The sequence below is a fragment of the Phocoena sinus genome, chromosome 2 (genome assembly GCF_008692025.1).
Source record: "Phocoena sinus isolate mPhoSin1 chromosome 2, mPhoSin1.pri, whole genome shotgun sequence".
NCBI lineage: Eukaryota > Metazoa > Chordata > Mammalia > Artiodactyla > Phocoenidae > Phocoena > Phocoena sinus.
In genome coordinates, this window is record NC_045764.1 from 149,054,225 (window position 1) to 149,078,271 (window position 24,047).

Below are 24,047 nucleotides of genomic sequence, written 5' to 3' on the forward strand. Positions count from 1 at the left end.
TTCAGGCACCAGCTGCAGCCCGATGGCTCCCTGGTCATCAGCCCCCTGCGGGCAGAGGATACTGGCACCTACAGCTGTGGAAGCACCAGGCCAGACCGTGACTCTCAGAAGATCCAGCTTCGCATCACAGGTCTCTGTCCCCACCCCCCCCGCAGTGGGTCCTCACGGGCCCCGGGGTGGGGTACTGGCCGGGAGGGCCTGGGCCGGGGGGCCTCGACACTGGAGGACTAGTGTTTCCTTGGGCTAAGTAAGGCCTCCTGGTGGCAGGGACCACACGCTCCAGCTGGGCTGGGGCGGATGTGTTGCCCCTCGTGGCCCTCATTTCTCCATTGGTTCCCTGCAGGCCCCATGGCCCACCCTTCCTTCCACGCCCTTCTCCCCACAGCTCACCCCTTGCTTCTCCTTGCCTCATGACAGGGGGTGATGTGGCCGTGATTCCTGAGGCTGAACCAAGGCACTTCCCTCAGGCCAGGGACCCAGCCCAGGGCCACAATCCTCGGGACCCCAGCCTAGGGGGCGGTTCTGGGGGCCGGGGGGCCGTCTCCTCCTCACACCCATGGCCCACGAGCAGGTAACAGTGTGCAGTGCTGTCCTGCTCTTGGTCTGCCCCACTGAGGCCGGGGTTAGGGGAGGTCTCGGGGAGAGCAGGGGGAGGGTGAGTGGTCCCAGGCCAGCGTGTGCTGTGAGCAGGCTTGCTGGTACCTGCTCAGGGCTCTGTGAGGGGAGGGCTGGGGAAGCATGGTTCCCGGAGCTCAGCTTCTGGAGGAGGAAGGGGACCCCGCCCACTACCCTGAGTCGTGGGGAATGGAGCCGGGGCCTGGCCCAGGCCTCAGGAGCCGAGGGAGGGGAGGACACCGGCAGCTAGAGGGCCTGAGAAGGCCTTGAAGAAGGGCAGTTTACGGAGGGGACGCAGAGAGCTGGGGGTGCCCAAGTCAAGGACCTGGAGGCAGACGCGCAGGTTGGTCGGGCAGGGGACAGTCGGAGGTTCTGGGTGGGGAGGTGAGATAAGCCACAGGTGTCTTTTAGACCTGGTCCAAGATGTCCCAACCAGAACAAAGGGGTGATGTTGGGAAGTGGAATCTGGCTGGAGAGGGGGAAGGGGCCCACGAGACTGTGCGGAGGTCCCGTCCCCTGACGTGGGTGGGAGTGGGGGAGAGGCAGCGGCAAGAACCCCCTCACGGCCGTGGGGTGCTTGCTCTGCAGGCTGCATCTGGACCGGCACCAGCCTGGGGTGGTGGACGCCCATCCAGGCCAGCAGATCCGGCTGACCTGTCGTGCCGAGGGCTTCCCACCCACAAGCGTCGAGTGGCAGAGAGATGGGCAGCCCCTCTCTTCTCCCAGGTTCGTTCAGCTCCTTTCCCCTCCCTCCTGGCCGGCCTCCAGCCGCACCCCCACTGGGGGAGGGAGCTGCAGGTGCCCCCTGGTCCTGAGCAGGACCCCAGGGCCCCTTGAGGGTTGGAGCTGTGGCGTCGGGCTCCTCGGGCAGACTGCATTTGGGTCTCTGGGCCTTTCTGGACTGTGGTTAGCGGACAGAAGTAAGGGCCTGCTAACAGAGGTGACAGCTGAGCGAGGAAACAGAGGCGGACACACTTCTGGCTGTAGTCCCAAGGGCTCACGTTTATTGGGCCCGTTCGGAGGTGAGGCTTTTCTCCTCCGTATGACCTGCAGAGGAGACCAAATAGGTGGGTGCTATTTTATCCCCATTTGACATGCACAAGCTGAACACCACACAGCTCCTAAGTGGTAGAACCAGAACTGAGCCTAGTAAACAAGTGTAGCAAAAACTAGAAACCCAAACCAGAATTATTTTGTATCAGAAAACTTGTTTATTCAGGCTCTAAAGTCAGGCATCTTTAAGGAGAGTGCCAGCAGCTGGAGGGCCTGAGGGCCAGAGGCCTACTGGCCCTTGGTCAGATCCCAGTGACAGCAGGTGCTGCTCAGCCTCTCACCAGGGGAGGGAAGATCCTGCCCCTCCTGCCCCCTGCCGGGCACCTTGGGGTGGGGACACCTGATTGTGCTTGGCCCCCAGACACCAGCTGCAGTCCGACGGCTCCCTGGTCATCAGCCGCGTGGCTGTGGAAGATGGAGGCTTCTATACCTGTGTTGCAGTCAACGGGCAGGATCGAGACCAGCGCTGGGTCCAGCTCAGAGTTCTGGGTAAGGCGGCAGTCCCGGGCGGGAGGGTGAGTGTGGCCGGTGGCCTCTGAGGTCAGGTGGGCCAGGATGGGCGTGGTGGCTGACAGTGCCCCCTCCTTGGGCCCAGGGGAGCTGACAATCACAGGGCTGCCCTCTACGGTGATGGTGCCAGAAGGTGACACGGCCAGGCTGCTGTGTGTGGTGGCGGGCGAAAGCGTGAACATCAGATGGTCCAGGTAAGGCTCTGCTCCAGGCAGGCCTGGCCCTCGGGCTGTCGTACCTGAGGTGGTACAGCCCAGAGGGGGTGCACCTTCCTGCGGGATGCTGCGGTCACCACTGCCCCCTCCCCTTATTCTTCCACTCCCGCCTCCCGGCCTGGTGTCAGGGAAGGGGCCACAGCGCCCTCATACCGACACCCGGAAGCCCCCTGGGACTGCTCTTTTCTGTTGGTCGGGCTACCCCGGGTTTCTCAACCTCGGCACTATTGAGATTTTGGGCTGACACGTTCGTCTGTTGGGGTGCACTGGAGGACGTCTAGCAGCGTCCAGGCCATCTACCTGCCAGATGCCAGTGGCACTCCCTCCCAAGTCATGGCAATAGAAAGTCTCCAGATGTTGCCAAGTGTCTCCTGGGTGACAGAATCTCCACTGGCATTGAGAAGCGCTGGGCTGCACACAGCTTTGAGGACTTCAGTGGTTTTTACCCCAAATCTGTTGGTCTTTTATTCATTCAGCGGTTTTTTGCCCACTTCCTCCTTGCAGTATGTCAGCACTAGGCTAGGCTCTGGGGATCCTGGGGTAATCTGAGCCCCCCAAAAACTCCCAGGCAGGAGATGGCCCAGTGTCCCCCAGGCTCCAGAGGTTTGCCCTAAGTGCGTGTGTGCACAGTGGGGTGAGGCTGTCTCCTCTCTGGGAGAATGGATGAAGGGAAGGATGTTCTTGGTCAAGCCTCAAGGGTGAATATTGCAGCGATGATGCCAGGATGGGAATGGGCCTGCACACTGGCAAGAACGGTGAGGGGCACGGAGGTCGGCTGCCTCTCTGTGGCCTTGATGCCAGGGAAGGTGGTGGGAGCCTCTGCAGGCTTCTCAGCTGGTGCCCTCAGCCGGCCCTGCCCTGCTCAGCTGTGGCTGTGATTATCCTATCAGGCCTGGATCTTCCCAGCAGCAAACATGCTCAGGACACCCCTCTTCAACACAAACAAACATAAACACACCCTCCTCTGACCCAGTGTTTCCCTGCAGTGGGGTCCTATATCGCGTCCCCTTCATGCACGGCTGTTCACATTATCTTGGTCTGCTCACCTCCCTGCTGGCAGCTCAGCCCTTGGCCCGGGGCCTCTCCTCCACCCCCGCACCCCCATGCCAGGGACACTGCCCTGACCGAGGTCACCAGTACCTCCCTGTTGCTCAGTCCTTGAACAGACTCAGTCTCACATGACCTGCAGTCTCCTTCCTGCTTCTCCGGCTTCAGCTTCTGTTTTCCAGGCCCGCTCATCACATCCCTCTCTCTGAGAGGCTGGTGTACCTTGAGGTCTGTCCTTGGTCCTCGGTCCTCGGCTTTTCTCTAACTTCACCTTGGGTAGCCCTGTAGACATGAAGTTTCCAGGACCATCAGTGCTGAGACACTACCTGGGTCCAGACCTCAAACCTGATGGCTCCTGGTGTCTCAGAGCACCCGAAATGCGAAATAGGGGAAAATAACCTCACCGTTCACTCCTCATCCTGCCCTGGATCTCCCCACGGTGGAGGGGCACCACACTGCCCAGTAACCAAGCTAGGAACCTGCTACCCTTGATCTCTTCTTCTCCCCCACCTCCCACCTCTGACCCTCACCCAGGTCCTTTTGCTTTACTGTCTCGTCAACCTGTGTGCACACCTGCGGCAGCCACTCACCTGGCCTCTGCCCTCGGGCTTGTCCCTGCCCCACGCTGCGGTTGGTGATCCTTTTTCCAAGCACACGTGGCGTTGTCAGTCCTGCTCAGCTCACACCCCTCGCTTACCCCCAGGATCTGGTCCGGACTCCTGACCGGAGTCGTGTGCACTTCCTCCCACGCCCACTCTCCTCACTGCGGCCATGGCCTTCCTTCAAACCCCCGAGTCCCCATGTCCTCCTGTCAGCCAGCCGCTCCTCCTCACCCTCAGGTCAGGCCTCAGCCAGCTGTCCTCCTTAGGGAAGGCTCCCCTACCACCTGCACCCCGCCCCACCTCGCTGGAGGCAGGATGCTCGTGTCCTTCATCCTGCTGCTTAGAGGACCTCTGTGGACGAAGAGGGAGAGAGAGACTCCTGTGGGGATAAGGGGCAGATCTGCAGTCACTTAGATCAGCTGGTGTGAGCCCACCTCACTTCCGAGGTATTTTGCTTCGGCGTTGCTGGTCTATCATCTTGGTACCAGACCCATCCCTTCCTTAAGGTGAGGGGCCGCAAAGAGGGAGTCGTCGGCTCTGGAGTGGCCTTGGATCACCACCTCCCCCTGGCCCCCGGGAGGGCTGGCACAGCTTCCCAGGGCCTGAAAATGAGGGCCTGGACAGCTCTCCCAGCGTCCTCTCCCCCCTAGGAATGGGCTGCCGGTGCGGGCCGATGGCCACCGTGTCCACCAGTCCCCGGATGGCACACTGCTGATCCACAACCTGCAGGCCAGGGACGAGGGCTCCTACACATGCAGCGCCTACCGTGGAAGCCAGGCGGTCAGCCGCAGCACCGAGGTGAAGGTGGTCCCGCCAGGTAAGGAAGGCCTACCCCAGGCATCTGCTTGTCCTTGAGAGCTGGCTGCCTGCTGCAGAATGCGGAGGGGGTAGGCTCTGCAGTCCAGGGGATTCAACTCCAAATCCCGCCTCACCTTGCCAGTTCCTGGTAGTGTGACTTGGAGCAGGCCACTTATCATGGGGCTTGAAACAGCCTGGGAGAGAACTGCCAGGGCCTTTCCGTGCTGGTCAGCCTGGATGGTCAGGCCTGGCTACCTCCAGTCTGTGGGGCTGAGGCTGGAATTGGCCAGGCTAAAGGTTGAAGTCTGGTAGAGATGTTGCTTAGTGAGCAGGACTGACAGTGGGCTTCCAGTCTGAGCTCCTTCAGACAGCGACTGGGACGCACACGTCCCAGGGCCCAGCGCAGTGCTCGGCGTCACCAGGTGCTCAGAGACTCAGTGATGGAGTACGTGCCTGCGTGAAGGTGTTGCCTTGGCCAAAGCACTGTCCTGTAGGGGCCACTTTTCACCTCTGTCCTGCCCAGCAAATAGATCCTTGTCTGTGTATTTACCAAACTTACGAGACTTGAGACAGGGCCAGAAGGCAGATTTATGAGAGAAGGAGAGCTGTTAGGAGGATCCAGATGGGCATGTTTGTGATTAGCTATAGACATGTCTACCTGGGAAGCTAAATTGTAATCAGAAATCTGGTTGATGCTGAAGTTTGGTGGGGCTCCTGATGTGGTGTGACGTGACTGCCTTCCTGGATAGGACACTATGGCCTCAGTCCAGCTGCCTTTCTCCCGCCCCGTTAGATGAGCGTTGCTAATCTTACTTTTTTTGTGTGTGGGCGGCGGGGGGGGACCTTTCTTGATGAGAAGCTATCTCCCTCCCTCCTTTAACAGTGTTCGTTCCATCGATTAGGCTGCATGTTATCTGCTGTCACCCATGTAAGCTTTTTGTAGCATTTCACTGCTTGAGGCTGTCTCACTGTGCCCTATTCGTGGTTTGGTGGCATGTTGGAACTGCAGTGTTCGAATCAGGGTGGGGGGCCTTGAGCTAGTCACACTCTGGTGTAAGGGACATACTTCTACTGTGAAGACCTCTCAAGCTTTTTGCCTAAAAGTTTAGGGTGAGAAACAGAAAATATTGTAGGGTTAAAACATAGCGGGGGGCGGTCACTCACACTTCTCTAACTGAGTGGGAATGCTATGGGGCAAAACAGTTACATGCGCACATTCTAGCCATGGTTACTATGTGCCCCAGGTGCTATTATTGTCTCCACTTCAGATAAGAAAACTGAGACACAGAGAGCTTAAGTAATATTAATTTGCCCAGAGACCCCCGGCTAGAAGTGGCAGAGCCATGATGGCGCCCAGGCAACCAGCATGCTTCACCAGCAAGCCCAGCATCTCCTTACCTCTGACCGTGATGGGTCCAAGGGCCGCAATGGCTGAGATAAAGTTGATACCAAAGTTATGATTTTTAAGAATAGGCATAGATGGCTTGCTCTTTATGTAAACGTAAGTAGTTCGTACTCTTGTATTATCGGTATTACTTTATACAGCCGTCCACTTGTTAGGTATGGTCTTTCAGTTGTATTTTAGGAGGGAGCAGGGGAGAGGGCATGGAGTAGGCCATCCCCAGCCCCGTGAGGTGACTTCAGGGAGGTGTTGCTCAGGCCTAAGCCAAGCTGAGTCATAAGAGCCCCTTCCAGAAAGAAAAGGCCACTTCAGTGCTAAGATGAAGCAGGAGGATGAAACTCTCACAGGGATTTATAAGCTACTGAAGCTTCCAGTAAATTCAGAGGGGGAGGCAACCAGCACTTTGTGCTCGATGTAGTATCAGTGCCACAGTTCACAGCCTGTCCTCCTGTCACCTTGCCTAATACTCTTTGCTGTCTCCGGGGGAAGTGGAAAAATTGGAAAGATGGGGAACTAAGTGACTAAGCTGGGGCTATTGAAGGCACAAAACTTTTAAGGTAGGAGGAAACCAGTAGTGAAAGAGAACACAGCCTTTGCCGACTCAATTGTGCTTAGGGCTGACCCTGCTCTCTCTCCTGCCCCATCCACAGGCTGCAACAGTGTCGTCCAGCTCTTCGGGTCCCAATGGTCAGGGCAGGGGGTTAACTTCCAGACATGTTTAATCGTCCAGGCAGTCAATATTTGGGAGTCTGTGATGGGCTGTGCACTGGGCGGAAGCTGCAAAAGAATGGGAGGACAACTGCATGCTGAAGTGAGGCCAGTGACAATGGAAACTGAGAGCCCTCCCAGAGCTGTACATACAGGTGTCACAAGGTTACAGAGTGACAGCACTTTCCTTTCAGGGAAATGAAATGAAATGAAATGGTAGGGGAGAGTTCTCAGCCTACACAGAGCTTTCTTACCACCCTCTCTCCCCCGCTGTCTTGCAGCACTGGCCACCGTGCCGAGGGACCCTGGCAGGGAGTGCATCGACCAGCCGGAGCTGGCCAACTGTGATTTGATCCTGCAGGCCCGGCTCTGCGGCAATGAGTACTACTCCAGCTTCTGCTGTGCCAGCTGTTCCCGGGTCTAGCCTCCTGCTCAGCCCATCTGGCAGCAAGGATACAACTCACAGGGCTGGGAGAAGGGAAGACAGGCTCTCGGTCTCCCCTGTCTGGCTGGCAAAGGGAGTTCTCCTCCGGGGACACTGGCCTCTTCAAAGCTGCTCCAGCAGCTAAGCGCCAGCGGCAGCCTCCCTCTGTAGTCCCAGCAGTGTTTGCTTCTCTGACGTACCACAAGCGCCTGCTGAGTTGTCAAGAAGAAGCATCTCCTTCACTTTACAACTTCCCTCTAAAATTTGTTACACAGGATCAGTTCACTGTGTTTTAAAGAAAGCCACCAGGGTTCTCACTTCATTTAAAGCTGTGTGGGGAGGTGTGTAATGACCTCAAAGTTAATACCTATCTTCTACGGGCACACTAACTCCTGTTGTGTCAGGGAAGCATACTTTGATAGAACTAGGTCTCATCTGGGGTCCAAACAGCGGTTCATTGCTCTAGCCTCTCTCGCCCTTCTAGGTAGTAGAGCAACCAGCTTCAAATCCCATCTGTGCATATGGCCATTAACAGCATGATGTTTGTGAAAACTGTCGACGAAGTGGAATGTAAATGAAAGGCTCAGTATAGGGATTTGGGATGAAAGAGCAGCCACTGCATCACTATCTGAGTATGAAAGAACTAGAAAAGCTCCTTCCTTTCATCAAGAGGCTGGAGCCTTCCTCCCGAGGTGGACATGCAAAGCCAAGCCGTGAGGATCATCTCACACCTGCAGGGAGCAGGTGGGCCTGTTCGGTGCAGTGACCAACAAGGAGCCTCTCCTCCTCAAGCCAGTATGTCTGATGCAAAATACTTGCTGCCAGATAAAAAGCAGACTGTTGGGCTTCCCTGGCGGAGCAGTGGTTAAGGATCCACCTGCCAATGCAGGGGACGTGGGTCTGAGCCCTGGTCCAGGAAGATCCCACATGCTGCAGAGCAACTAAGCCCGCGAGCCACAACTACTGAAGCCCGTGTGCCTAGAGCCCGTGCTCCGCGACAAGAGAAGCCACCACAATGAGAAGCCCGCGCACCGCAACAAGGAGTAGCCCCCGCTCGCTGCAACTAGAGAAAGCCTGTGTTGCAGCAACAAAGATCCGACTCAGCCAAAAATAAATAAGTAAATAAAACAAAAACACTATTATAAAAAACAGCACCAGCAGGACTGGGGGGGGACCAATGGAGTGGAGGGCGATGCAATACAGGGAACTGGTTTCAGAAATGGTTTGAGTTGGAAGAGGTCATTCTTCCTCTCTTGGAGCCTCTTAATTCCTTGCTGCTAAATCAAGAGGCCTGGTTTCACTGAGTTTCCGAGTTTCTTTCCACTTTAACCTTCTACACATCCTCCAGAGGACTGGCTGGGCCTAGTAACAGAGGTTATTCTGGGGCACAAGAAAGACAGGCATTACAGGGAAAGGTGACTTTTTTATTACCAGCACACTAGCTGGAAAAGACAAACAGCTGCATCATGGGTGAGTGATACCTCTTCTTGGTCTACCTCTCATTCAACAAAAGAAATGTGGTGGCACAGGTCTTTTTTTCTTTTCATTTTAAAAAAAATATTGAGGTGCATCCCTTTCCCTAATCATGGCTGGTTTTGCTGTAGAAACTGGAAAATAAGGGCTACCTTCTTGGACTCCCCCGTTCTTTAGTTAAACTAGTATTTGGCAAATTTGTGACACACTTCAGAAGGTAAGTTTGAGGTAGGTTAGTTCTTGGAACTAGTCACAGAGTAGTGGGGTAAGGTTAGAGGTGAGAGTAAAACTCAATCTAGACCGCTGGTTCTCAACCTTCTTCCATACTGGGAACTTTTTAAAAAACTGAACCTGGGGTTCTGCTCTCCAGAGATTTTGATTTAATTGGTCTGGAGTATGGGCCAGGCATGAGGATTTTAAAGTCTCCCAGATGATTCTAATACGCATTCAAAGTTGGAAATCACTGCTCAGCCCGACTTCTCAGAATGTGAGTCTCGTTAAAACGCAGATTCCGATTACTAGGTCTGGGGCCGGCTGAGGTTCTGCAGCTCTAACCAGCTGCCAGGTTGAAGTCTGCACTTTGAGCAAGAAGAATCTGACATCAGAGATGTGCTTAGGAACAACTGAAGCCTAAAGTGTGGATACAAATATGAATTTTAAGAATATACTAGTCCCAGTGAAAGATTTTCTAGCCATCAACCTAGAAATCTGTGGCGGCAGTAGAATGGAGAGAGGACAAGACCAAAAAGAACCAAAACTCACTTGCTAATAAAGGGGAAAGAATAGCCCTTCATGGCCAAAAGCTTCTACCACGAACATTTATTTCTGTTAAAGCAGATTATAAATTTTCATCAGTACAAATATATATAACTTACATTTGATTGTAAGGCCGACGTTCAAAAGTAAAAATGAGATGGGATCTCACGTTGTTACCAGAGGTCAAGTGGCTGCAACTGGCAAATGGGATGTTCTGCTCACTGGGAGGGAGAGGGATGGACACACACACCCCCACATGCACACGCAGTGCTAATAAAACTAGAACCTCCATCCCCACAAAACTCGTGGGAACAAAACTTAAAGGACAAAGCAAAACCCACCAAGACCTACATGACAAACCAACACAGTAACCTGTGTTCCTGTCTATGGATATGATTATGTCATTGTCACCTTAGTGTTAAAGTAAAGGATTAACATAAGGAAACTGCAGCAATATATAGAAGAAAATACATATTCTCTATTTAGATTGATTCCATTAAAATAATGACATTAGAATTTCTTTATAGGTTTAAAACCAGGACAATACTGCTCACTCTTTATTTAAAACTACAACCTAGTTGACTATATTGGTCATAAGCATGATTGTTGTTGCAATGTGCTACTTACAGTAAATGATACCAAGTAAGCTAGGGATCCCGTCTGCAACTTCCAACCCTTCCTCTTTTTACTTCAATAGGCATAATGATAAATCAATCTTATGTACAATTTCTTACAGCTAACCCTTTACCTTTGGCAAGATTACTTACAACTCATACAACTTTAATAGTGAGAACTATTTAAAATATTCTAAATGCATAAAAATAAAGATTTTGGCTTTTTGATATATATTTATAGTATTTATTCTTACTCAAAATGGAAGCTCAACTTTACCCCTAAAATATAGCTCTGCTGGGCGGCTCCTGATGTGCCCTCCTGGGAATTCTGGCAGCACGGCCTGCCTCTTGTCCCCAGCCCAAGCACAGGCCACCCTGTTTTTGATCTTTAAGACAGGCCAGTACTGAGAGAGGAGGCAGGTGAATGGCCTGAAAAACAAAGGGAGATCGTTTTGTTTCCCAACGGCCTGAAAAACAAAGGGAGATCGTTTTGCTTCCCGTTGTGTTTTCTATTCCAGTAAATGTGCTTTGAATACAGGTTCCTGTTCAGATACTTCTGCCTCTCTGTTGCCAGAGATTTGTGAGGGGCTGAGGGAGGAAGAGGGGGGCAGAGGGTAACATTTCCTTAAATTCTTTAGTCTAACTGCAAGACAGCTCTTCTCTAGGAATGGTTTTCTCCACTTTTTTCAATCACCCCTTCAGCACTCTATGCCTGGACATGCTCCTGGGGACCTTTGGGATTAGTGAAAAGCGTACTGGTTGGGAACACAAAGTCCCCTTTGCTCCTTTGACCTCCACCCTCCGCCCTTGCCTAAGTACAGACAAAATACGTAAACCATAAGGACTGCTTAAAGTTCAATTTCAAAAGTCTTCTGTAAGTCACTGGAGAAAGGGTTGGTGGGGGAGGGGTTAGTACGCTGCTTGGACTTGCTTTCTAATGCGGCCCACTGGGCTTCGAAAGGATCCACTGGGCAGGTGCCTGCAGGAACCTCTGTGTGCTTGTCTCCTGAGGCCAACCTGCCATCGTCTACACCATTGAAAGCTGCAGAACCGTTGAGGTGCTGAGCAGGAGGCTTAAAGAAGGGACTGGCAGTAGCACTGCTTGTCTCATACTGAGGGAATGTCTGCTGCTTGACCAGGTTGGGAGACTGATGGGGTTGGGCAGCCTGAGGGTGGCCTGCAGTGCCAAACACGTTGGCAACCATCTGGGAGGGAGTGATGCCCACCACAGGCACATTAGGGGCTGGATAGGTCATCCCGTTAGCCACAGGATAGGACTGGGCAGGGACAAAGGCTGGCTGCAGGGGTGGGACCACACCCACTGGCACAGGCTGAGAGGTGAGGAATGCATTTCCTTGGAAAGGTGGCGCTGGCTGGGAGATGGCACTGGGTGGAGGAGGTTGGAGAACTGGCTGCAGAGGGGCAGCTGAGGCCTGGGGCTGCTGAGCCCGGACGCACTTGGACACCTCTTCCAACCAGCGGTCAGCCTCAGAGGGAGTGCGTCTGTGACCAGCCTGGAAGAGACCTGGAGAGACAGCACCAGAAGATTGACCCCACTCGGTCCCTGGAACCAACAAGAGGAAGAGAGGAGAGAATCAGAATTATTAGGGGCTTCTTTCTTCACTGGATAATCTTGGCTATTTGAATGAGCCTAACGTAGAACAAGCCCCCCAGTGGGATATTCTGTGGTTTTGGTAGGTGGGAGGAAAGTCTCTATTACCAGGTTTTGTGGTAGGACAGGGAGAACCCATGAGACCATGTGGCTACCTCAGCCACACTGAGGAGCTGCTAGATATGGCTCAACTGCATCGAACCAAGGCTGCTGGCTGGCATCAGAACCCATCCCCACTGTTGCTGTGGCCTGCACATACTCTAAAGGGCCCGAGGTAATTTACCTTCTGCTCTAGCAGAATGAAAAGAAAATAACCAGCGACTTGGTGCCGTACTTTGTGGCCCCTTCCTAGCTTCCAGACATATGTTGTCTTCCTGGTGAACTGCCTTTAATGTTATTAAATTTTTTTTAAATGTTCATTACAGAAAAACTAGAAAGTATAGAAAAGCAAATATAAGGTGCTTTTTGCAGCCTTTTTTGTAGGCCTGCCATTGTAAGAGGCAGAGTCGTCTCTTCCTACAGGCATGGCCAAGGATCTGCATCCAGGGATAGGCTCTCTGGAGGTGGGGCCCAGGAATCTGGACATTATGGAGCTCTATGGGTGGTTCTATAGTCCTAAGAGCTATCAACCTAACCTCTTTAGTTCCTCTCTGAAGGAACCATCCTTTCTTTCCTTCTTTTTTTAACTGGAGTACTGTTGCTTTACAGTGCTGTGTCATTTTCTGCTGTACAGCAAAGTGAATCAGCCATACGTATACATGTATCCCCTCTTTTTTGGATTTCCTTCCCATTTAGGTCACCACAGAGCACTGAGTAGAGCTCCCTGTGCTATATGGTAGGTTCTCATTAGTTACCGACTTTATACATAGTAGTAAATATGTGTCAATCCCTATCTCCCCATTCATCCCCTTGCCCCCTTGGTATCCATATGTTTGTTCTCTATGTCTGTGACACCATCCTTTCTTAGTAGTAGTTTATCTCCAAGAGGGAACATACTTTTCCTAAAAGGACTCCTCCCTGGTTCCCACTCAGCTACATGGCTGATTTTTGAACAAGGGTCACTTATCTGATCCCAGAATCCTCACCATCATCTGTGGTCACCTTACCCGAATGTGTGGCTGCAATTCCCTTGTTAGCAGCATCAGGGGCATAGGCCCAAGGGTTGGTTTCACGCACAGGCATTGCTACGGGTGCTAGAGCAGTATGGGCTGGCTTAGCAGCAAGCACATGGAAGGCTGAGTCAGTGCCATTAGCTACAATGGGAGCAGACAACACCAATGTAGTTAAATTCATGCAAGGTGTACAGGTGGCCCCTTGGAGCTGGGTCAGTCAGGCCAATGTGCAATACTGGTGGAACAGATAAAACAGAAAAGTTGGTGTTGGGATAACCATGCCATTTGCAATGGATACACAAACCTTTTGGCAAAGAGGGAATTAGAGGATGTAATTAAAATGGGTGTACTGATAAAGTTGTATGACTCTTTTAGGAAAATATGTGTATGGAGAGAGAGGAAATGAAGACTAGAAAAACAATTTCAAATTAAGCTGAACAGAGCTGCTTTGTATTACAAGCAGGAAAAAGTCTATTCTAAGATACAGCTCAGCCTTCGGCATAATGATATAAAGTATTTTCTTCTCCTACCACTATTCCAAAAGATCAAATTATGCCAACAATAACAACAATGGTTAAATACAGTAAGTCCTTATTATGTGCTAGGCACTAAGCTATGTGCATCACCTCAATTCTCTCAAAACCTCCATATCACAGATGAGAAAAAGCAAACTTGGTATTTCATATGCTTAATAATTTTTAAATGTGCTACAGAATTAATTTCATCTTTTTTAAAGGTTTTTTTCCCCTCAGTAATGTTTGTAGTATCTCAAGGCACCTACTGTTCTTTCCTGTCTCCCTTTACTAAAATCTCCTAACCCGTGCTCCTTTACTCCAGACATCTACTCCATCACTTTCTATTCCTTAGCCTAGCTCTCTATATTTCATATGGAACAGACAAGTAGGCACCTTCTCCTGCCCTACACCAATCAGTCCCTCTTTAAGACTCAGCAACTATGCTTATGGCATTAGTATGATTTACCCAGGGCTTGCCTAAAAGACTAGCTTATCCCACACATGAGATTCCCTTAAAGGCAGGGAAAGGACTATATTCTATTCAGTTTTGTATACCCACTGCCCTGTAAATAGGCATAGAGTAAGTAGAATGTAACAGGAAGTATATTCAGAAAGACCTGGGTTTAAATCCTGGCTGTGTGATTTGGGCAATTTACTTAACCTCTGTGAGCCTCATTTTCCTTATCTGTGATGCCTACCTCAAAGGGTTGTTGTGAGGATTAAATGAGATGAAAAAATGTATGTCCTTACCATGATGTATGTGGTAGACACTGTGCTAAGTGCCCAATAAATTGTGCCTATTATTATTGGTAGTATAAATATTTGTTAGATGAAATGAAAAGCCACTTGGTGCATATGACCTATTAAGGGTTTTTTTTTTAAAGAGGACTCCTCCTAGAGGAAAAGCATGTTGTAGCTTTTCAATAAGAGCAGGCAAAAAACGTCTCCACAGAAAAACTTTTTCTGAGCTCTCTCCCAAAAGAAATGAAGAAAGATCAATTACAGGAGCTCAAATTCTAAAAGTCTGTAATTTAAGTTATATAGACTCTTTGCTGACCTTTGAGTCAAAACCAACTATTAATTCAGTATCTCTGAAAACAACCACTTTTTACTAATTCTTCAATGCCACAAAGGCTAATTTTAGGATACTTGTTATGGAAAATGAAATGAACTGAAGTACCTTTTTCTTTATGGGCCTCTTGTGACAGGGTAGAGACTAGATGGGTCCAGTCTTGGCACCACTGATAATTTGGGCCAGATTGTTCTTTGTTGTGAGGGTGGCTATTCAGTGTGGCAGTAAACAACACTGAAGGATGTTTACTGCCATCCCTGGCCTCTACCAGGATGTCAACAGTAAGCACCTGCTACCATATTGTGAAACCCAAAAACTGTCTCCAGATAATGGATACCGAATTTTCCCTGAGGGGTCAAAATCACCCCAGGTTGAGAACCACTGTGCTAAAGAAAGCACAAGGCTAGAACCAACTCTGATGACTGCTGTTTCTGGAGAAATGGCTGGATACTCTGACTCTTAACAGTTAAGTAGCAAATAAAGCAGTGGGTTGGGACTATAGATGCTCCTGATAGAATGGGATGAAAGACAGGTAGGTACGTGCAAAATGACAAATGCAGACATCTCAGGAAACAGGAAGGGGAACAAAGCACAAAGACACTGTCAAATAGGGAAATTTAACGATTCCGAGATAATATCAAACAGGGAAATTAGTGGGTATGACCAGGTCTTGGGAAGCTCAGAATGCCAACTTACAGTTAGTGAGCAGTGTCTTATATAAAAGAACTAGTTTCAAAGAGAACAGGTGAGCAGGCTAAGTGGGCACCAACCTTGAAAGGCAGGAGACTGTGGTGCCACCACTGTCACTGGTTTGGTCATTGGGGCGGATGAAAAGGGATCCTCGGAGGGTGTGCTGAAGGCATTGGTGATCTGTGAGCACAGGGAGCTGATACTCTCCGCTTCCCCTTCTACCTCTGGCACTGCAAGACAAACAGAAGATGGCTCCAGACAGAAAAATGGAATGATCCTGAAACAGAACAGTATCACACAAGGTGGCATTTTACACTGAACCTTTTATTTGTGGAAGGAAAAGACTCAACTGTCAGGTGGGGATATAAAAGCGGCTTCAAAAAATTTCCTGACCACTATTCACTGGCTTTTCACATGAGAAGGTATAAAATGATAACAATTCCTGTACTAGGGTCTATCTTCCTCCCTTGCAAATCCCCAGATTTCCTTATTTCCTCTCCTGTGTGACACTGTTGAGAACTTGCTGTTCTCTTTTTGTGCCAAGATGTCCAGTCAGTAAGATCAACCTGTTTGTCTTCCGACCAGGTCCCAAGGCTGTGGTCTGAGTTAAGTTCTGCAACCCTCCAGTGACTCTTGTCAAAAAATGGGTTAAAGTCAGGCGCACCAGTGGGTGCTCAGTCCTTTTCTCTGTAATAAACTACGACAATGTGATCACTCTCATTCTTCTCCAAAGTACCAAGTACATGAGCTGTGATAACATGAAAAAGTGAACTGAGGTCCAGGACTCCAGAGGCTTTGTTCTTAATATTGACTCTAGGGGGCTTCCCTGGTGGCGCAGTGGTTAAGAATCCGCCTGCCAACGCAGGGGACACGGATTCGAGCCCTGGTCTGGGAAGATCCCACATGCCATGGAGCAACTAAGCCCGTGCACCACAACTACTGAACCTGCGCTCTAGAGCCCCTGGGCCACATCTACTGAACCCGTGTACCACAACTACTGAAGCCCATGCACCTAGAGCCCATGCTCTGCCACAAGAGAAGCCACCACAATGACAGGCCTGCGCACTTCAACAAAGAGTAGCCCCTGCTTGCCGCAACTAGAGAAAGCCCGCATGCAGCAATGAAGACCCAACACAGCCAAAAATAAACAAACAAACAAAACAGAACAAAACAAAAAAATTGACACTGGGATACTTCTGTGTCACAGAGGAAGCTAATTGTATGTGCTGAACCTCTGTTTGCTCAACTGTGGAAAGAGAATAATCGGTTTTTTTCCCCATCTGCTCCAGAGGGAGACTGAAAATGAGGTACCTGAAGCATCTGGAGTTTCAGTTTCTACAGGAGTTGAGAGGTGAAAAGACCCTCAGTAACCATCTAATTTAACTGTTCTTTAGGCTGAGTTTTATCCATCAAAGAACTTAACTCTCTGTACTTTTGTACCACCAGCAGTGGGAGTGCCCTATTGAGACAGAGCTTCCTCAGATTCTGTTAGAGCACCAGCTCAACATGTCTCAAAGTGAAGTAAAATAGGGCCCAATAAAAGCACTGACCAGATCTGACACTTTAGCTCCGGATCTTATGATGAGGATAGAGCTACCAGGGCTGGCTCAGCTGTACACAGGCCACACAAAGGCCTGTGTGGCAGTTCTGAAAGGTAATGAATATGTGTGAGCAATCCCACTGTCTCTGATGAACAACAGATCTTAGATTTATACAGGAGACCCGTTTAGAGTTTCCTCCCTATGGAGCCAACCAGCCACAAGGACATTGAGAACTTATCCATTTCTTCTGGTACATCTGACAGTAATGCTATTTAACTGGATGTGTTTCCAAAGCCTTTTAAATTAATTCCCTGCTGGGTCCCAAATGGCAGAATAAGAATGGAAACTTGAGACCCTTGATGTTTGGAAGCAGGTACACTTTCATCAGGACAAATCACAAACCTTGTAGCTCAGGCTGGGAATTCCCATCATGGCTCTGTTACCTATTTGTTGAAGAGAAATGAATGACTCACATCCCTCTCCATGAATCTCCATTTTCTTCCAATGGGAAATGATACAAGATATGTAACCACCAACCAGCCTCAGAAAGAGGGGTGGCTAGTTTGATGGGATCAGTGACTCCACGGGAAGTGATGGTAACGCTTCAGTGCCAGAGCACCCAGTAAGTTAGGTGGATGCTGCATTACCTGCATTTTTTATGGGGAAATCAGTCTTCCTCTGCATAGTGGAAGGCAACTCGTTGATGCGCAGGGATAGCTGGCGTTTAAAGGGTGACATCTTCTGGCTAAGAGCAGGAAATCCTCGGAAAGAGCCTTGGCGAGCAAGTTGTTCAATTGGTGCGTGCCGGCGTGGGATGGCGTGAGGATTGTTCATCTCCAGAGAGGCAGTAGCATCCGAAGTGGGAGAGGTGGGAGAGGATGGGGATGGGGCAGTGTTGCCAGGGGCCACTGATGAACCAACAACTGTCTTATCTGTTTCAGCTCAAGAAAGTCAAGAGAAAGAGGACCTTAGCAATGTCTTCAAATAATTTGAGCTTATATTGCTGAGGAACTCAAAAACTCTTCTAGGTCTTTTTACCCATCTCCTTCACCATGTCTCTTAAAGGACAGGTTAGAAGTGGGGCTCAGATCTCCTATTTTTCAGACAAATAAAACGTTTAGTAATCTACTACATGTCACATGGTATATCTACTAAGACAAAAATATTAGATCTTTTATTCCCATGCAGTGATTAAGACTGAACAAGATTAAACAAAACAAAACAAAACTACCTATGAACTCCTAGCAAAAGGTCCTTTAAAGAATGATGGTTCACAGTATTCAATATTTGTTTGCTTTTTTGTTTGGGGGAGAGGATTTAGGAGTGGCAGAGTCAGAAAGGTCTAAATAAGCGTAAGTTTGATTAGATGTTAAAGAATGTCATAAAGCAGACATGGACATTAGGCATTTGTGGCTCATTTGAATAAAAGCATACAGAAGTAAAATTTTAAATTGGAGTAAACATAAATACAAGACTGTTTCCATGTGAGTATCCACTGTGTCCCATTCTGACTGTGGTAAGTCTCTACTCCCCTCCCCTCACAATCCTCTGTAGATGCTAGGACTCAACCATTTTGGCAGTTGCTGTGTGTATCAAAAAGTATTCTTCGGTGGTGTTAAAGAACATGCATCCAGTCTGAAAATCACTGAAGCATACTAAATAACAGGTATACATACTACATTTTCTAATTAAAATGGCATGGTGTTTCTTTATTCTTTGGTATCCTGGCACAAATGTTTATAAGAAATGAAAAAAAAATCACAATCAATAATTTAATTTCAAATAAAAATATGTATCCTTTTTTTGGCTTAAAAATTAGAGCTGTTTGGGTCAGTATTAATGAAGTTACCTAAAATGGCTGGTTTAGAATTGAAAGAATATAGTTAAAAAATTAGCAAAATTATATTTATATTTAAACCGAACTGTTTAATTCCAAAATATTCCTTGTTGGTTTCAGCCCTAGTTATACACAAGAATGCAAAGCATTCTCCCTAAGCCCTCTCACTCAGTTCTAAAACACACTTGACTCAACAGCCTCCTGAGTGACTTGAACGCTTGTACAGGCATTTCTGCTATGCTGCTATGGGCACCTGAAAAAAAAACACATTCTGCAAAACCACACACTAAAATTAATGGGGCTATGGAAGAAAGATGGGCCAGCATCTCAAAATCTGTGGACTTTTTTCACAAAAGCACTAAAACAACAGTAATAATCTAATAAGAATAGTATCACCGAGAAATTTCTGCCTGCATTTATACCCAGCATCACCATCAGTGGGTCCTCTGCAGCCTAAACCTGGGACTTGTACTTCTTCCTTTAAAATGTAGGTCCTTGATAGCATTTGCTTCTCACAGACATCAGATGCATCAGAATTTAAAAATCTGTTCGAGGATGCAGGTTTTCCCAATTTTGTTTTTGAATGTCTTTGCGGCTTCTTCAACTGCACTCTCAGCTTCCCCGGTAGTTTAACATAATGGGAAGAGTAAACACTCTGAAGCCACTAAACAAGCCACTCTAAAGGAAAGGACTCTGTTTAGATTTTTAGCTTTGTTCTTAAGGTCTTCATATATTGCTAAGAGTTCTCCTTGACTCAAAAAGCTTGCCCCTGATAGCTTCCAAATATTAACCTGTTGGGAAAAACTGTTTAAATAAACACACATTGTAGTAGAACAGATTGTACCTTTCTTAGCATCTTGGATTTGTTTCATAATCTCCTCTCTTTCTGCTTGCTCAGTGGCTGTCGTGACACGGAATGATCCTTCTCTTGTGAAAGTGGTCCGACTGGCATCAAAAGTAGCAGTCACTCCACATTCCTTCTCCCGCTTCTGCTTACGTTCTAAACAGGCTGCAAAAGCACAGCCCACTGCGTGGCTCAGCCTTTCACCCTGTATGTAACAGAAGGTTTAAAAAACTTTTTTAGAGTTATGGTGTCAAAAATTACAAATTAGCTTGGACCACAAAATAAGTCTGTTTCCACACAGGCAAAATGTTAGGAACTCCAGCTTAAAATCAGATTTTAGTATATTAATACGCCAAATTAATCTAAATGAATTATTACCTTAGGTAATGCTTACGATCCTTTACTGTAGTAGGCATTGGGTAAAGCGACCATCGGTAAGCGGTGTTTTCTGAGCAGCCACCAATACTTCCTTATTAGTCAGGTCCCTCTGTCACTCACATTAACTGTGGTCACCAGCTTAGAAGACACTGCTCAAGGTTCCAAGCCCTAAGTCTTGACACACAAACCTCTATTTGCCGTTTAGGGGAATAGTAGGAATATTTACCAAGCATTTCTAAGAAACCACTGGAAAGGCAGGGCAAATTTCAGAGCTTAAATATACTATCAACATGTCTAGGAACAAAAGGCGCAAACTTAAAACTTCAGATAAATAAATACAACTGCAGCGATGAGAAGCAATCAGGCAAAGGAAAGCTTAGCTTTCTCAGTCTTTCTGAATGCTCCTCCCCTGCCCCATCTGGGCCCTCAGTGCTTGTAGGCTCTCTCCCATAACTTCCCTATCTTCTTCTAGCTCTCTCAAACCCCAACTCTACCTCCCAACCACACACAGGCAAAAGTAAAAGCATGTTTTCACCCACACTTTCTACTTATAAAGGAATTAAACAGATAAACCTGAATTTTTTGTGTGTGGGAGGGGAGGAAGGCTTATGTAAACTAAATATTGTTTTAAAGATACACTGGATTACCTAGAGTAAATTTAATAGATTTGGTGGGTTACTTTTTACCAGGGTTATCTGTATTTTAAACTATATCCCTAATTGTGGAATGAAAAAGTTAGGGATGATATAATAACTGTTGGCGTCTTTAAACAGCGAGAAGAAAATCTGAGAACAGGGAAACCTTTGTGGAGTTTCCAAAATCATACAATATAAGCGGCTGCTCCTACATATCGCTCTGAGTAAGTAATTTCACTGCATTTTATATGCCAGTATCAGATATCATAAGGGGAGGTAAATGTCTGAAATGCTTTTGTCCCTAAGATTTCACATGACTGTAAACTGTAAGATCTCACGTGACTGCTTATTTAAAGACTGACAGACTCACCCTTTATGAATCTGCGTGAGCTTCTATCTAACTTCCTAGTAGGATGATACAAGGGTAGGCATTGAAGGGTGAAATAGGAGAGAGGACCGAAAGAATTTTAGAACCCTGTGCGTTTGAACACAGCTCTATTACAAGGACAGAACTATAGGCCAAGGAAACTTATTATTTCTGCGAGGCCTTATGGCAGAAGTTCTTGAAGTGGAGCAGTTACCATGGGCCAGACCCTATGCTATAAGTGTTTATACTTGTTACCAAATTTAGTCCCCACAACTGTAATCTCCATCTTATAGAAGTGGATACTAAGACTTAGAAAATGTTAAATAACCTGCCCCAAATCCCACAGCTAGTAAGAACCAGAAAGAGGAACTGAACCCATATCTGATTCAGAGCTTGAGCTCCTAATATTTGTTTATACAACTGCTTTTTAAAAAGTTTTTGGTCAATATTAGAATATGGCCACCACTTCCCTTCCAGGTTAAACCTTAGCAAGAGTTCATCGAGTTGTAGTCATGAATGGCTACAACTGCCTTATTCTGTCTGGATGTTTAAAAACTCAAATATTACACACTCAACGCTATATTATAATGAAGATCATCATCATCTAAGAGACTTGTCTTTCATATCAGAATTTTCGGTAATTTAGATGAAGAATGATAGATTCAATTATTCCCTACTTTTTAAAATTAATTTTATTTTATTTATTTTTGGCTGCATTGTGTCTTCGTTGCTGCACACGGGCTTTTTCTAGTTGTGGCAAGCAGGGGCCACTCTTCATGGAGGTGCACAGGCTTCTCATTGTGGCGGCTTCTCTTGTTGCAGAGCACGGGCTCTAGGCGCGTGGGCTCAGTAGTTGTGGCTCGCAGGCTCTATAGCGCAGGCTCAGTAGTTGTGGCACATGGGCTTAGCTGTTCCGTGGCATGTGGGACCTTCCTGGACCAGGGCTTGAATCCGTGTCCCCTGCATTGGCAGGCAGATTCTTAACCACTGCGCCACCAGGGAAGTCCCTATCCTCTACTTTTAAACAAAACCAAAATTTCTACTATGTAGCAATTTCTAGCATAGTTCACTGTACCATAATTTAGTATTTCTATTTTTTAATTGAAAATATACTCCCACTCAGTTCTTGTGGTAGAGTCACTTTGTAAATGAATTTATAAGCGCCTTTCAAATGCCAATATCTTCTACCCAGATGAATCAGCAAACAAATGCATGTAAGGATCTTGAAAATAGTTCTAATAATGAAAAGTTTCAAATAAAGTTTAGCAGCCACCATCACCAGAGAACTTTTACTTTCCTTTAATGACCTTGGATCTCAGCCAATCATCTTGCTCTGTAAGTGGTAGGGTTATACCAAGAGTGTGAATTACTTGAATAAAAGGAGTGAAAGCAGGCTAGTTTAGGCACTTCCAAGTGCTGTAACAGCACGTACTTGATAAAAATGTAGTGGATACGGTATTTGTTTTTCTCTTTCTGACTTACTTCACTCTGTATGACAGACTCTAGGTCCATCTATCTCACTACAAATAACTCAATTTCGTTTCTTTTTATGGCTGAGTAATACTCCATTGTATATATGTGGCACATCTTCTTTATCCATTCATCTGTTGATGGACACTTAGATTGCTTCCATGTCCTGGCTATTGCAAATAGAGCTGCAATGAACATTTTGGTACATGACTCTTTTTGAATTATGGTTTTCTCAGGGTATATGCCCATACCATATGCTAACACATATATATGGAATCTAAGGAGAAAAAAAAAACCAAAAAAGGTCATGAAGAACCTAGGGGCAAGATGGGAATAAAGACACAGACCTACTAGAGAATGGACTTGAGGATATGGGGAGGGGGAAGGGTAAGCTGTGACAAAGTGAGAGAGTGGCATGGACATATATACCCTAACAAATGTTAAATAGATAGCTAGTGGGAAGCAGCCGCATAGCACAGGGAGATCAGCTTGGTGCTTTGTGACCACCTAGAGGGGTGGGATAGGGAGGGTGGGAGGGAGGGAGATGCAAGAGGGAAGAGAGATGGGAACATATGTATAACTGATTCACTTTGCTATAAAGCAGAAACTAACACACCATTGTAAAGCAATTATACTCCAATAAAGATGTAAAAAAAAAAAAAAATGTAGTGGAAACTGTTTGGCTGAGCCAACCCAGAAGGAGCTTGGTGACTGAGGCTAGTCATGATGAAATCCATGCTATTGGACTCACCGTGTCCTTGACAGCCATGAAGCAGTGACAGATCCAGCGCCGAGTTGTGCCATCACGACATATGTAAGAGAAGGCCCTATCAAAGTTCCTATCTGGGGCACAGAAAGAAACTTTTTCTATTGTCTGGTCAACTATGAGGTCCTGGAAAAAAGGAAAACACAAAGGAATAGAGGACTTATGAGGTTAATCAAGTTTCTCAGAAGAAACACAGGATGTTCATTTCACAACACAGAATCTCTACATCTAATGCATCAAGGCTATAGAATAGCTGGATCTGAGCCAGAAGTCTGAATACTAAGACTTTGACCTAGGAGAAATCCCAAGAGGCACTTTCCCCAGATGCCTCCCTCACTTCATCTTCATATATATAATATATGCCTGCTGATTCTAGTTTTATGATGGTAAATTCCATGTTCAATTTTACAATATATGTAATCAATTTAATCCAATTTCCATATAACTTACATTCAAATAACATCATTTCCAGAACAGCTCTATGTATTTATTAACTTACTGATTATTTCATTTTGAGTATGACTCTCTATGTTTATATACTTGCTGAATGACACATAGTTAGTTTATACACATAGTATAAACATTGCACAAAATGTTTTTTAAAATCTTGACACTCTTTGGCTCTTCTGTGTGATATTCCAGTCACCTAAAATCCCTAGATGCTGAGATGGGGGATGTAAGTGCTAAAACATGCAAACAAAATGGCTTTTATACAGCATAACTATGAGAATTCCTATTGCTCCACAAACTTGCCAGTCAATTCTTTAAAGTTCTGCAATACTGGTGGCTCATTATAATTTTATTTTGCATAACCCTGATTACTATGAATTTCCTCTTCAGCAAAGTAATTCAAGTCTTTTGGATTATCTGTCATTTTTCTTTTGATATGTAGGAGTTATTTATATATTCTAAATATGAGCCCTTCATTTGTTATACATATTGCAAAATTTCTTTTCTGCTCATAATGGGTCCCAGGATGACAAGTCATCAT

General features: G+C 47.2%; 2 protein-coding genes across 14 annotated transcripts in view; one reads left to right on the top strand and one right to left on the bottom strand.

Annotated features, from left to right (window-relative positions):
• PAPLN (papilin, proteoglycan like sulfated glycoprotein) overlaps positions 1–8,314 on the top strand; it is a 33,806-nt gene extending 25,492 nt beyond the window's left edge. Inside the window, 7 exon segments of the mRNA XM_032624743.1 lie at positions 6–130; positions 418–571; positions 1,204–1,341; positions 2,030–2,157; positions 2,264–2,372; positions 4,693–4,859; positions 7,232–8,314. Of these exon segments, the coding sequence (XP_032480634.1) occupies positions 6–130; positions 418–571; positions 1,204–1,341; positions 2,030–2,157; positions 2,264–2,372; positions 4,693–4,859; positions 7,232–7,374 (964 nt within the window). The 3' untranslated portion in view covers positions 7,375–8,314.
• A 1,337-nt stretch (positions 8,315–9,651) lies between these two features.
• The window catches only part of NUMB (NUMB endocytic adaptor protein), a 180,478-nt gene continuing 166,082 nt past the window's right edge, over positions 9,652–24,047 (bottom strand). For 4 of the 13 annotated variants that reach the window (XM_032624745.1, XM_032624748.1, XM_032624744.1 and 1 more), the window contains 6 exons: positions 23,042–23,182; positions 19,441–19,645; positions 17,407–17,700; positions 15,299–15,448; positions 12,936–13,082; positions 9,652–11,781 (listed from right to left, as the gene is read on the bottom strand). In XM_032624745.1, the coding sequence (XP_032480636.1) occupies positions 11,066–11,781; positions 12,936–13,082; positions 15,299–15,448; positions 17,407–17,700; positions 19,441–19,645; positions 23,042–23,182 (1,653 nt within the window). In that variant the 3' untranslated portion in view covers positions 9,652–11,065. The remainder of the gene's footprint in view (positions 11,782–12,935; positions 13,083–15,298; positions 15,449–17,406; positions 17,701–19,440; positions 19,646–23,041; positions 23,183–24,047) is intronic. The other 9 variants (XM_032624755.1, XM_032624752.1, XM_032624754.1 and 6 more) reach the window with 4 other exon arrangements.